The sequence below is a fragment of the Dermacentor albipictus genome, chromosome 6 (assembly GCF_038994185.2).
Source record: "Dermacentor albipictus isolate Rhodes 1998 colony chromosome 6, USDA_Dalb.pri_finalv2, whole genome shotgun sequence".
Taxonomy (NCBI): Eukaryota; Metazoa; Arthropoda; class Arachnida; order Ixodida; family Ixodidae; genus Dermacentor; species Dermacentor albipictus.
In genome coordinates, this window is record NC_091826.1 from 117,396,077 (window position 1) to 117,409,128 (window position 13,052).

General features: G+C 44.6%; 1 protein-coding gene across 11 annotated transcripts in view; it reads left to right on the plus strand.

Moving 5' to 3' along the window:
- The window catches only part of LOC135916263 (uncharacterized), a 303,600-nt gene that overhangs the window by 158,043 nt on the left and 132,505 nt on the right, over positions 1–13,052 (plus strand). For all 11 annotated transcript variants that reach the window (XM_070520992.1, XM_070520999.1, XM_070521000.1 and 8 more), the window contains 3 exons: positions 4,716–4,823; positions 5,221–5,326; positions 7,887–7,993. In XM_070520992.1, the coding sequence (XP_070377093.1) occupies positions 4,733–4,823; positions 5,221–5,326; positions 7,887–7,993 (304 nt within the window). In that variant the 5' untranslated portion in view covers positions 4,716–4,732. The remainder of the gene's footprint in view (positions 1–4,715; positions 4,824–5,220; positions 5,327–7,886; positions 7,994–13,052) is intronic.

Sequence of the window (13,052 nt, forward strand, 5' to 3'; positions counted from 1 at the left end):
GACGTTTCTCAACTTGGTAACATCGTCCTACTGGTTATGGGCGCTCACTCGCTCATAAGAGGAGATCCAATCTTCAACGTCTTTGTCATCTGTGCCGGAGAAGATAGGGGGATTTCGCTGACGCAAGACACCGGCACAGACCAAGGTGGCCGGCGCCATCGGAGGAGTTGGAGGCGCGCATGCGTCGTCGGGCATGATGGGGGACTCATAATAGCACTCATAATAGAAAGATGTGCCCCTGTGTCGATGAGTGCCGTGACAGGATATCCATCAACGTCAACGTCAAGAAGGTTTTGGTTCGCGTTTAACGTGAGCAGAGGATTCGAGGGCTGTGTCGACAACGCAGCTTCACCTCAAGAAGCTGCAGTGCCTAGTTTTCCGGCTGGGCCCGGGATGTGTTAGACGGCAAAGAGAAGCGGCGGGGTTGGGGCGAACGGGACTGACGGCGTCGAGGTGAGGGCGAGCGGCTGTAGCGAAGGTTCGGAGCAGGACCATCAGCGGCAGTGGGTTCACGGCGGGTGGCATAGGGAACAGAAGGTCCAAAGGTGCGGGAATAAGTGACGGCCTATGTCCGAGGAGGAGGAGGCCATCGGTTGCGGCAGTGACGAGCGACGTGGCCGATGCGACAGCAGTGAAAGCAGATTGGTCTGTAAGGGTGCGGTTCAAACGCACTTGGAGTTCCGTGGCGAGCACGGGGACCGCTGACCTCCACCAGAATTTTACGTGTAGAAATACACACACAAAAGAGGCTATTTACAGACTATTTACACTAGACTGGAGCCAGAGCGCCAGGCCGACATTCACTCGTGCCAACGGCACAGACCCACTTCGTCGTCGTTCTCACGGCGGCTCGTCTCTCGGGTATCTACCGATAATGTCGTAATAATATTTACCAGGGTATTTACCTAAGCGGTCTCTACTCTTTGATTACGCAATGCCTCTATGACTGTTGTATGTCTACTGAATCAAATGTTTTTGCGTAATCCAAGAAAGCCATATAAAGAGGCTTATTGTACTCTGCGGATTTCTAGATTACCTGATTAATGACATGAATGTGATCCATTGTACAGTATCCCTTCCTGAAGCCAGTTCCCTTGGTTGACTAAAGTTCGGTGTTGCCCTTATTCTATAGGAGATTATTATGGCAAATATTTCATATAATAATGGGAGTAAGATAATGTGCCGATGATTTTTCAGTTCTTTACCGTCTCCCCTTTTCGTGGATTAGTATAATGAGTGCATTCATCCAGTTTTCTTGGAGCCTTGCAGTCGGTAGACACTTCCTACAGAGAGCCGCCAGTTATCTAGCAATATGTCTTCTCCATCTTTGATTAAAACGAGTGTTATGCCATCTTCTTCTGCCGCTTTTGCCTGTTTGACATCTTTCAAGGCCCTTCTGACCTCATCTTTAGTTATAGGAGGAGTTTCTGTATCCTGTTTATTATTCTTTCGAATTGAGTACTCACGAGTCCTCTGGGTACTGTACATGTCAGTAGAGAAATCTCTGGCTGCTTTTATTACACATTCGAGATTGCTGATGATATTACCCTGCTTATCTTTCAGTGCATATATCTTGGCTTGTCGTATGCCAAGTTTCCTTCTCACTGATTTCGGGCTGCGTCCTTTTTTTACGGCCTCTTCAGTCTTTCTCGCGTTATAATGGCGAATATCAATTGGGCACTTTCTTTCCGTGTAGTTTCTTTATTAGGTCCTGTGTTACATGGGAGAGCTTGCCTACTGGATGCTTTGCCGCCATGCCTCCACTTCAATTGCGGAATCTGAAGCCAGCCTCTTTACGGTTTCAATCATTACGTCTAGGTCGTCGTCATCTCTCTGTTCTAAGGCTGCATATTTGTTTGCATGTACGAGCCTAAATTTGCCTGCTTTTACCCTTGTTGCTTCTAAGTTGACCTGTTTCTTCTTGACCAATTTTACTGTTTCTCTGTTCAAAGTGAAATGAATGCTATGATCACTGCGCTTTACCCTACCTATCACTTCTTCACCCTGCACTATGTGTGATCGGCAGAAAGTATGAAAACAATTTCATTTCTAGTTTCACTATTAGGGCTTTTCCAGGTCCAGTTTCTGTTGCTACGTTTCCTGAAAAGGGATGTTCAATATTCTCAGCTTATTTCTTTCTGTGAATTTTACCAGCGTCTCTACTCTAGCGTTTCTAGAATCGACGTCGTAGCGGACAATTGCCTGTTCACTCACCTGCCTTCCCCCACTTTAGAACCGAAGTCAACCATTACTACTGTACACCGAGTTTAGACTTTTCTCATCGCTAGTTAAACATCTTCAATAAACTGATTTACTTCCGCATCGTCGTGACTAGATGTCGGAGCCTAGGCTTGTCCTGCGTTTAATCTATACTTCTTATTACCTCTTTTTACCTCTCGACTACAGCTACCCTCTCATTAATGCTGGAGGACTCGTCAATATTTCCTGCCATGTCCTTTAGGATAAGGAATCCAACCCCGTATTGGTTTTTATCACGGAGACCTCTGTCGAAGGGGATATGGCTTTTATTTAGCAATGTATAAGCCTCACCAGTTCTTCTAATCTCACTAAGGCCGATAATATCCCAAATTACATCGGACAGTTCCTCAAAGGGTCCTGCTAAACTAGCGGCACTCGACAGAGTTTGGCTATTAAGGGTTGACAGGGTCAGTTTTAAATGGCGGCCTGTCCCGACCCAAGCATTCTCAACACCTTCCGCTGCGTTACAGGTCTGACTGCCGCCTTGGTCAGATGCTCTGCAGCTGCTGAGGAATGAGGGCCGTGGTTTAACTGTAGATATCGTGAGGGAGGTTGTGGCCGAATACTACACCAGGGAGGCCAATTGCTGTTCTGTTGAAGGTGTGTCTTTGTTCAAGCTTAGTGGGCTTTCCTAATTTGGTTACACCTGGATTTGTGTAGCCCCCCTCACTCTCGGCGTCTTTCGCGGGTGTCAGGCGTCAGTACAAGCCTGCAGATGTAGCGCAAAGGAGAATGTCAAATGCAGATACACCATCGTACAAAAAAAAAGCGGGGGCGGGGATTTGAACTTTTGACTGCACCAACAGAGAATTCGACATAGCTCAGCAAGATAGTCACGCAGGCGTCTACTCTACCTTCCCGCCAAAAAGTACGGCCGACATACCCTTACTTGCCTAAGATATCGGCTGATTTGTCTGCGCTTTACGGGTTTTGCGGTGTTGCGTGGTTGCGTGTCATGGGTTGCAATATATAGTGTCAATTCTCCGTGGTCCTCACCTCTTGTTTTCCCAATCTCACGCATGCATGCAGTTTTGAACGCGCCTAGGTACACGATATATTTTCGCTGAATTCAAGGAGCAGTGAACCCTTGTGTGCAAAAATAAAAAGGAAAAAATTTTCCCCGCTAACCGAGAGGCACTGAGTCGCTATGATCCGCTCGTCGCGTCTGCTTGTCCTTTGGCGTCCGAAAACTAGCGCTACCGGGTGGCTATTCAGAATGGTGAGTCGTGCCGCCGTGTCAATACCGCTCTTAGCCTCGCGCAAAGCATGCGACCTTGACCGCTACCGATGGTGTCTTCAGACTTTCTACAGCTTTGAACAGCGGCAATGAGAGGGAGGAAAGGGGCGTGGTAACTGACCCCGTAGTTTTCTGGGAACGCTGTGGGCCTAAACGCGATGGATTTGGGAATTGTATGCCTCATTTACCCTACAGTGGTGTCTTCTTCAAATCAAACGTGGTTGGAACAATTCGCGCTTGCAAGCAATTCACATCTCTGTATCTACGCGGTCGCAATAGAATCTTCGGGAATACAAACGAAAATAAGGCAGAAAGGATAACTGCAGATGTAGAGGAAAGGAATGGACGCATGTACGATCCTTCTGACGTGCTGAAAATATGTGTGTTAACTTTACAGCTAGGTGTTGTTGCTACTTGCTCTCCCTTATTATTTGCGTGAATACTGTAGACAAGAACCTTCCTGTTATTTTTCTGTGCTCTTGTTGTGCGGAAATTTCGCATCTTCAAAAAAAAAGCCCGTTTTGGCATCTGCCACCATTCAAGTGACACTCTATGCCGCTGACTTTGCACAACCAGGGAAAACAAGGGCAATGCGGGAGAGGGAAACTCAATACGATGAGCTAAACAATAACAAGGTGAAAGCAGAAGCCAGCGTTTCGGCTGGTGGACGCGTGTTTGTCGAGGCACATATAGGCTCATCGTACATGTATTGCATGAATCCCTCCCTGAGGTGTCGTGAAGGTTCGTATAAGTCACCCTGCTAGATTACGTGATCACAGGGGAAGTAACGCTCTGATGTGAATGAGATGACTCGTTAAGAGCAATACAATGTGTGCATGATAAAGTAAAAAGAGAGGTCATTGCGTTGTAAAAAAAAAACGCCGAGCCCATAGCACAAAAGAATATTCCCGGCCGCGTCTACGGTTAAAAGGGAAATTTCAACGGCTGCCATATAGCCGATTGATCTCTAGTGGTATCCACAGGTTACGCTTGCATTTCATCTGCTTACTTATTGGTTCCCTGTTATTCTTCATTTCCTGGAGCCCTAAATATTTTCATTAAAGTTAGACAAGTGTTGTCAGAGACGTTTCATTTTTTTCATTCGGGTGGTGCAGTTTCTGTGTACGTATTGCTATTTATGAACATGCGTCGGTGAGCAGAAAAAAAAAAGTTTACTTTGATGCGTGCGTTGATTGCACAACTTTATTTTTTCTTCCAGCTTACACTTTCGTATACATGAATGGTCACTTTTCCGTTACGGTGTGTTTTCCGAGTACGGTAAACGGGGAGACTCAATTTCCGGACGCCTACTCCTCGGGATGCACAAGTGAGCAGCACAACTTCTTTTTGTGGATTGTCGGCGATATTTTCCCTCCGCCACTCGCTCTCGGAATTCTATAATAGCAACACTGGAGTGATGCAGTGTTCGACGCGCTGGTTGCCATTAATGTGCGCGTCTTCAACTCATTCATTGCGTTATTCTTTGCTCACGACCTTACGAAGCACTACGTTTATAGGTACATTTCAGTGCCTATATTTCAGTGCCATTTCAGCCCTAAATATTTTCTTTCAAGTTAGACAAGTGTTGTCAAAGATGTTTCAATTTTCTTTCGGGTGGTATAGTTTCTGTGTACGTATTGCTATTTATACAGATGCGTCGGAGAGCAGAAAAAAAGTGTACTTTTATGCGTGCGTTGATTGCACGTGTTTGTTTCTTCTTCCAGCCTGCTCTTTGGTATGCATTAATGGGCCCGTTTCCGCTACGGTGTGTTTTACGAGTACGGAAAACGGGGAGACTCAATTTCCGGAGACCCATTCCTGGGGGGCACGGTGAGCAGCACAACTTCTTTTTGTAGAGTGTCCGCGATATTTTCTATCGGCAACTAACTCTCGGAATTCTGCAATAGCAACACTGGAAGGATGCAGTGTTCGGTGCGCTTGTTGCCCTAAATGTGCGCGTCTTCTACTCATTCATTGTGGTATCATTTGCTCCCGATCCTACTATGCACCACGTTTGCGGGCACACTTCTCTCATGACAAGGCGGAAAAATGACATGGCAAATTGGAGACATTATTGTAGGGGCCTATTAGGAGACGGGAACGTCGGCGTAGAGGACGTGTAAAAGCACTTTTATGACAGGAGTCAACGCGACGTCGTTGTCGTCTCTGTTTTTCCACTCGCGCGCCACTTCAGCGTCGTTCTCATCGCCTGGCACATACCCAAATCTACAAATCTTACTAAGGCTTACAATATCGCAAACAACGTTTGATCGTTCCTCAAAGCGTCCTGATAAGCTACTCTGCTCGAGAGAGTTTGACTGTTCGATGTTGACTCGGTCAGCTTCCACTGACAGCATGTCTGGACCCAGATATGCTTAGCACCCTCTGTTGCGTTAGAGGTCTGCCCGCCGCCTTGGTCAGATGCTCCGGTGCTGCTGGGGACTAAGGCCATGTTTTAATTGTAGATATCGTCAGAGAGGTTGCGGTCGAATACTACACCAGGGAGGACAATTCCTGATCTCTTGAGGGAGTGTCGCTGTTCAAGATTAGTGGACCTTCCTTATATGGTTGTACCTGGATTAGTATAGCCCCCTCGCTCTCGGAATGTTTTGCTGTTGTCAGGCGTCAGTCCAAGCTTGCAGATGTTGTGCACTGGAGAATATCAAATGCAGATACACCATCGTCAAAAATGCAAACAAAAACACGGGGGAGAGGGGGTGGATGTGAACTTCCGACTACCGCGACAGGGCATTCGGCATAGCTGAATAAGATAAACCCGCAGGCAGCTAGGCTACCTTGTGGCCGAAAAGCACGGCCCACATGCCCCTACGTGCCTAATAGATCCGCTGATTTGCCTGCTCTTTGGCACTTTTGCGCTTTTGCGGGATTGCGGGTGATAGGATGCACAATATAGTGTCAATTCTTCGTGGTCCTAGCCTCCTGTTTCCCGAATCTGACGCATGCACGCGCTCTTGAACGCGCCTAGGTACACGATAGATTTTCGTCGAACTTGAACTGCACTTAACACTTGTGTGTAAAAATAAAAAGGGGAAAGTTTTCAGCGCTTACCGAGAGGCGCCGGGTCGCTATGATCCGCTCGTCGCGTCTGCTTGTCCCTTGGCACCCGAAAACTAGCGCTTCCTGGTAGCTATTCAGTATGGTGAGTCGTGCCGCCGTATCAATACCGCTCTGAGTTTCGCGCAAAGCAGGCGACCTTGACCGCTCCCAATAGTGTCTTCAGCCTTGCTACAGCTTTGGACAGCACTTAAACTAAAGGTAATGAGAAGAAGTAAATGGCAATGCGGGGGGGGGGGGGTTGAATGACCCCATAGTTTTTCTGGGAACTTTGTGGGCCAAAATGCTTGATAGTTCTGAATTGTATGCCTCACTTAACCTGCAGTGGTGCCTTCTTTGAACTGTCGGACCTGGCATTAACATGTCGCACATGTAAGCAATTCACGGCTCTGCTGTCACCGCTGTAGCAATACAATTCTTGTGAATACAAACGAAAATAAGCAAGAAAGGCCAACTGCAGATGTAGACGAAAGAGATGGGCACCTATACGATCGTTCTGCCGGGCTGAAAATCTGTGTGTTAACTTTGCAGCTAGGTGTTGTTGTTACTTGCTTTTTCTTATTCTTTGCGTGAATACTGTAAACAAGAACCGTCCCATTATTTTTTCTCTGTTCCTGTTGTGCGGAAATTTCGTATCCTGAAAGAAAGCCCGTTTTGGCATCTACCACCATTCAACGCTTCAGGGAATACTACGGGGAATGGGGGTGATGGAAATTTATGACGATGACTAAACGAGAACACGGTGAGAGCAACAGCCAACGTTATGGCTAGTCGGCTTGCCTTTGTCAAGGCACATGTAGGCTCATCCCACATGTATTGCATGAAACCCTGCCCGAGGTGTAGTGAACGTTCGTCTAAGCCACCTTGCTAGAATATCTGATCGAAGCGGAAGTGATGCTCTGATGTGAATGAGACGACTCGTTAAGAGCAACAAAAAGTGGGCATGATAAAATAAAAAAAAAGATGGTTGCGTTGTCAAATAAACGCCGAGGCAATAGCACATAAAAATATTCCCGGCTATTTATGCGGCTAACAGCGAAATTTCAACGGGCGCCATATAGCGCATTGATCTCTCGTAGTATCCACAGCTTACGCTTGCGTTTACTCTGCTGACTTGTTCGTTCCCTGGTCTTCATTTCCTGGAGCATAAATATTTTTGTTAAAGTTAGACAAGTGTTGTCAAAGAGGTTTCAATTTTTTTGGGGCGGTGCAGTATTTGTGTACGCATTGGTATCTATAAATAGGCGTGGGAGAGCAGAAAGAAAGTGTAGTTTTATGCGTGCGTTGATTGCAAGACTTCATTTTTTTCTTCCAGCCTACACCTTCGTATGCATGAATGGGCCCATTACCGCTACGGTGTCTTTTACGAGTGCGGTAAACGGGGAGACTCAATTTTCGGATATCTACTCCTCTGGAGGCACGGTGAGCTGCACAACTTCTTTTTGAGGAGTGTCCGCGATATTTTCCATCCGCAACTCACTCTCGGAATTCTCTAATAGCAACGCTGGAGTGATGCCGTGTTCTGTGCGCTGGTTGCCTTTAATGTGCGCGTCTTCTGCTCATTCGTTGTGTTATTCTTTGCTCCCGACCCTACTACGCTTCATGTGTCTGGGCACACTTCACCCGTAGCCAGTTGGAAAAATGACATGGCAAATTAGAGATATTATCGTATTTGCTTTCCCAAGAGTACAAAAGAAACTAGTGTTGTACATTCGCATTAATGGCTCTAGCTCTCCTAAAATGGTCCCTTGAGCTGATATTACACAGCTGCACCGTGTCTGCGGATTACGGAAAAAATTAGAGAACTTCATCTGGGATGCGCCTAATCAGGTTGTTCACAAAAGTTTGGAAGTCTGTACACATAATCGTGGCGCGTGTCCCTCTTAGGGACACCGTCACATGTGGACAATAAAATATTACGGCGAACGCGCGGGTGAATATAGAGCGTGAAGCAGAGCGCGTGTATACCGTTAGACATAAATAATTGTGATGTCGTGCATGAGTAATAGCTGTCCAAAAGACGAGAAGTGTTGGTCGTGCTGCCGAATGATTCGGCGCAAACATTTTAGAACGTCTGCCTTCATTGTTTCTGCTTTAGTCACCTTATAATGGCACGCTGAAGCTATAGCACAAAAACGAAAGGCGTGTCAGCCATACGTATATGGAATGCTTGCTGCGAGTACATGTGACCAGTTGGCGGTTCTGATCACCCAGAGACAGGCGACGGGCGTGCATCGCCATTTATGAGTCACCCCCACCTGCCGACGCGTGGTGGCAGTAGGAGTCTCCTTATTTTCGTTTCTGTCCTGCTAGGGACATGTTTATAATTTATGATACACCATGCAGTACGTCATAATACAATGCTGCAAACTCACAACTAAAGCACAATCAACATCGCCGAACGCACATACATCCGCTGACGAAATCCTTGGCAGCCCCTTGAAGCGCCTTTAGCGTTGTAGAGCGGAATACTAACTAATTATGAATAATAATAATTAGAGCACGTAACACCAATTATCTTTTCCAAATGATCTCAATTCCAGGTGGCTTCATAGAAACTGGGGCACATTTCATATCATGTGTTGATTTCCTGTTCCTCCCGTCAGAAACAACTACCAATAAGTCACCGTTTAATTGTGGTGCAAAAGTTAAGTGCAGCAAACTTAGCACATCCTTTTTTTTTTGGCCACAAACATTGGCAGCTATCGATTTGGTTAGCACATCATCGTACGATGTTTTTATTGCACCCCGGCATCGGCTGCCGCGTTTGGTTGGGGAAGAAATGCGAAAACAACCCTGTGCTTACATGTAGGGGTATTCAGGTGGTTGGAATTATTTCGGAGACCCCACTTCGGCTTGCCTTATAAGCAGATGATTTTTACGCGTAAAGCATCAAACTTAATTTAATTTCCTTTACTTTGGACTGTGGAGAGGCAACACCTGTTTAATAATTACTTAAAAGAACCTGCAAGCAGGTAATAACATCATCATCATCATCATCATCATCATTTATATCGCCACTTACAAGACAGACCTATATTATTAAACCTATTACATTCAATTAAACAAGTATTAGTGCTTTTCCCGTCCTGGGGATGCCCGCGAAATACTAAACCAAATACCAAGTGACATGCCCACTTGTACGACATTATTCCAAGGCTCCCAAACGAGGCTCCCAAACTTATGAGCACTATAAGATGTGGGATGACGGTTAATGTAAGGAAAGTGAGGATGTTTATAGTTCATCTTTGTCCGGTTGAAATGACGGCCCAACTTCAGCGAATTATTTCACGTTTGCTAATCGATATACGTCTGGATACACGTTGTATTGCATTGGCATCACTAACCATATATTATAACTTACAATTATGCTTTTTCTTCTTACGTCGTGGATGTTACGGTTGCATCTAATATGAAACTACGTTCGCGTAAAAATCAAGAAAACTTAAGCTTAACAGACAATCACAAGTAAGCGTGTTATCGAACCATATTTCTTCCCTTCGAGCAAATATGTCGGCGCGTCCAATTATACTTGCTGTCGAACATTGCCACTGTCGCTCTGAACCTATGAAGATCAAGTGACCCCTTTGAACATGCTGGTCATGCTTCGATCAGAATACCAGTTCTTGCACATTCTTGCGAGGGGCTGAGGTTACTTCAAGATGTTCATCATTGAATTTCCGAAATCTTGGCGATGGCAAAAATGCGAACTGGAGGGTCCAAATATTTGTTAACGCAATAAAAAGACAGAATGGCGATTGCACCTAAAAGTGATCGCTTAGCTAAGCCAGTCATATCTCTCTGTGTATATTGGTATTATATTAAACATAAATAATTCTTCTGGAAACGGGTGTGCATTGCGTTTGAATGTGTGCGTACAACACGTCGATAATGTTCACTCAACGTTCGCTCACCCTTATTAACCCTATGTGGTGCGGTGCGCATAAACACCATGCTCTTCGTCTCCATGGTATGGGGCGTGGCAAGTGCTTCATGTTGTTCAGGCAGCGATCGTTCGGAATGTGTGTCAGCTCCAGTCACTTCACCACTCTATGATTACCTTGCAGAACTTGTACACATAATTTCTTTAGGCGCCATTCATCGTGAAGCTGTTACCTATTTCTGTTCTTTTGCTATTGCGCCTTTCAGTTGTCACTTATTGATGGAAATATTAAACGAGCCCGTTCACGGTCATAGCAGTTCATCATTTAGCCGAGGTCACGGGAATTCGCACCATAAATAGTCGCTGCTGAAATCGCTGCGTCGCCGTTTCTACATGTGACAGTAGCTTAACGTTTTTCTTTTATTCCAGGCGCTTGAAAAAATTCATAGATTTACAACTACAGCACTTTTGTCGAGCTATATATTGTTTATTTATTTATTTATTACAGAACCCACAGCGCCAGTGTGGCATTACAGTGGGGGGGGGGGGAGGTCATATAGTATATACAACAAACAGTACAAGTCATTTCATAATAAATGCAAAATAATTTACAGCACAACATATACATCCCGAGAAACACAACTTCAGTCAATAACAGAATATATCTTAATGAAGAAAAAGAAAGATACATCTTCAGACAGCATTGGTCCTTAGAGCACAACTTCATTCATCAAAAGAACATGTTATGACAAGGAAGAGAAAAATGCATCGTTGACGGAATTGTTACAGATTCCTTCGGTAACCTGTTCCAGTTCGAAATCGTCCTGGGGAAAAAAGACATTCTTAGCATTTCGGTTTTGCATTTTATTTCTCTTACCTTATTCACATGATCTAGACGTAAAGATACATAATCAGGCCTAAGTATGTGCTTATCGCGTTCAATACCAGTTCTAGAATGAAATATGTTATGAAAGAACTTTAACCTGAGTGATTTTCTTCGTTCCTCTAATAGTTCCCAGCCAAGATTCTCTTTCGCACGTGATACGCTGAAATGCCTAGAGTAATTACGGAACACAAAACGAGCCGCTAAATTTTGCACTCGTTCTGACTTTTGTATGTCACCCTTTAGCCAAGGGTCCCATACAGTGCAAGCATAATCGTGGACAGATCTAACATTCGTATGATACAGGAGTTGCTTAGTTTCCGTAGGAAAATGTTTTGCATTTCGTCGCAAGAAACCTAGTACCCTACACGCCTTGGCTTAAGCGTATTCAATATGTCGGTGCCATGACAGATTGGAGGTAAAAAAAACACCAAGATATTTGAAATCGGATACAGAGTACAGCTGTTGAGTGCTTATTTTCTATTTATAGTGATGAGGAATACGTTTTCTTGTAAAAGACAGGTGAACAGTTTTCTGCAAATTTATACGCATGCCCCAATTTTTGCTCCAATCTGTAACCTTGTTCAGGTCCTCTTGTAAGGCTAGACAATCATTTTCATTATGAATATCTCTATACAACACACAATCGTTTGCGAATAAACGTATAGAAGATGAAATATCAACACATATGTCATTCATGTAGATTAAAAATAGGAGAGGGCCCAGGACGGATCCCTGTGGCACTCCTGATGTTACCTCAATGTCATCCGAGTGTTGGCTGTTTAAAACTACTTTCTGGTGCCTTGAGCTTAAATATTCCTTAATCCAAGCAATAACTGATGTGTTTAAATTATACCATGATAACTTCGCTACAAATAAATCGTGGGGAACAACATCAAAAGCTTTCTCAAAATCGAGAAAAACTGAATCAACAGAGCAGCCGTTATCTAATGCACTTGCTGTATCATGTGTTAGTTCTGTTAGCTGGGTAACGCAGGAAAAACCTGTACGAAATCCGTGTTGCTGAGGACTTAGAAGGGAGTATCTGTTTAAGTGGTTTATAATGCTAGTAAAAAGGATATGTTCAAACACTTTACAAACAATACATGTCAAAGATATGGGGTCGATAATTGAATACACTGTTACGGGGTCCAGACTTGTGCACAGGGACAACATTTGCAGATTTCCAATCATCAGGTAAGGCACTTTCTTGTAATGATTTATCAAAAATAACGCGAAGATATTTTGAGACAGAGTGAGCACACGAGGATAGTAAGGCAACAGGTAAGCCATCAGGACCGCAAGCCTTACCAACGTCCAGCCGCTTTAGTACCAGTTCAATTCCCCTCTGATCAATCAAAATGTCTTCCATTCGTTCACCACCCATTTTGCCAAAATTCGTATTCATTTTGCTGCTGTTTCCACGTCCAGAGAACACGGAAGCAAAGAATGAGTTGAAGCATTTTGCTTTAGCCAGATTTTCGTGAACAACGATGCCAGCATCGTCTAAGGGGGGAATTGATAAGTCGTCTTTTCTATTCATTTTGATAAGCTTCCAGAATACTTTAGGCTGGTTTTTAATTCGCGAGGGGAAAGAGCCGAAAAACTTTTCCTTGGCCTGTTTCACTGCAATTTTCATTTCTTTTGTAAGGTGATGCAATTTACCTTTTCTTGTGGCCGACTGGTTCATTTTGAAGCTAGCGTAAGCATTCTGC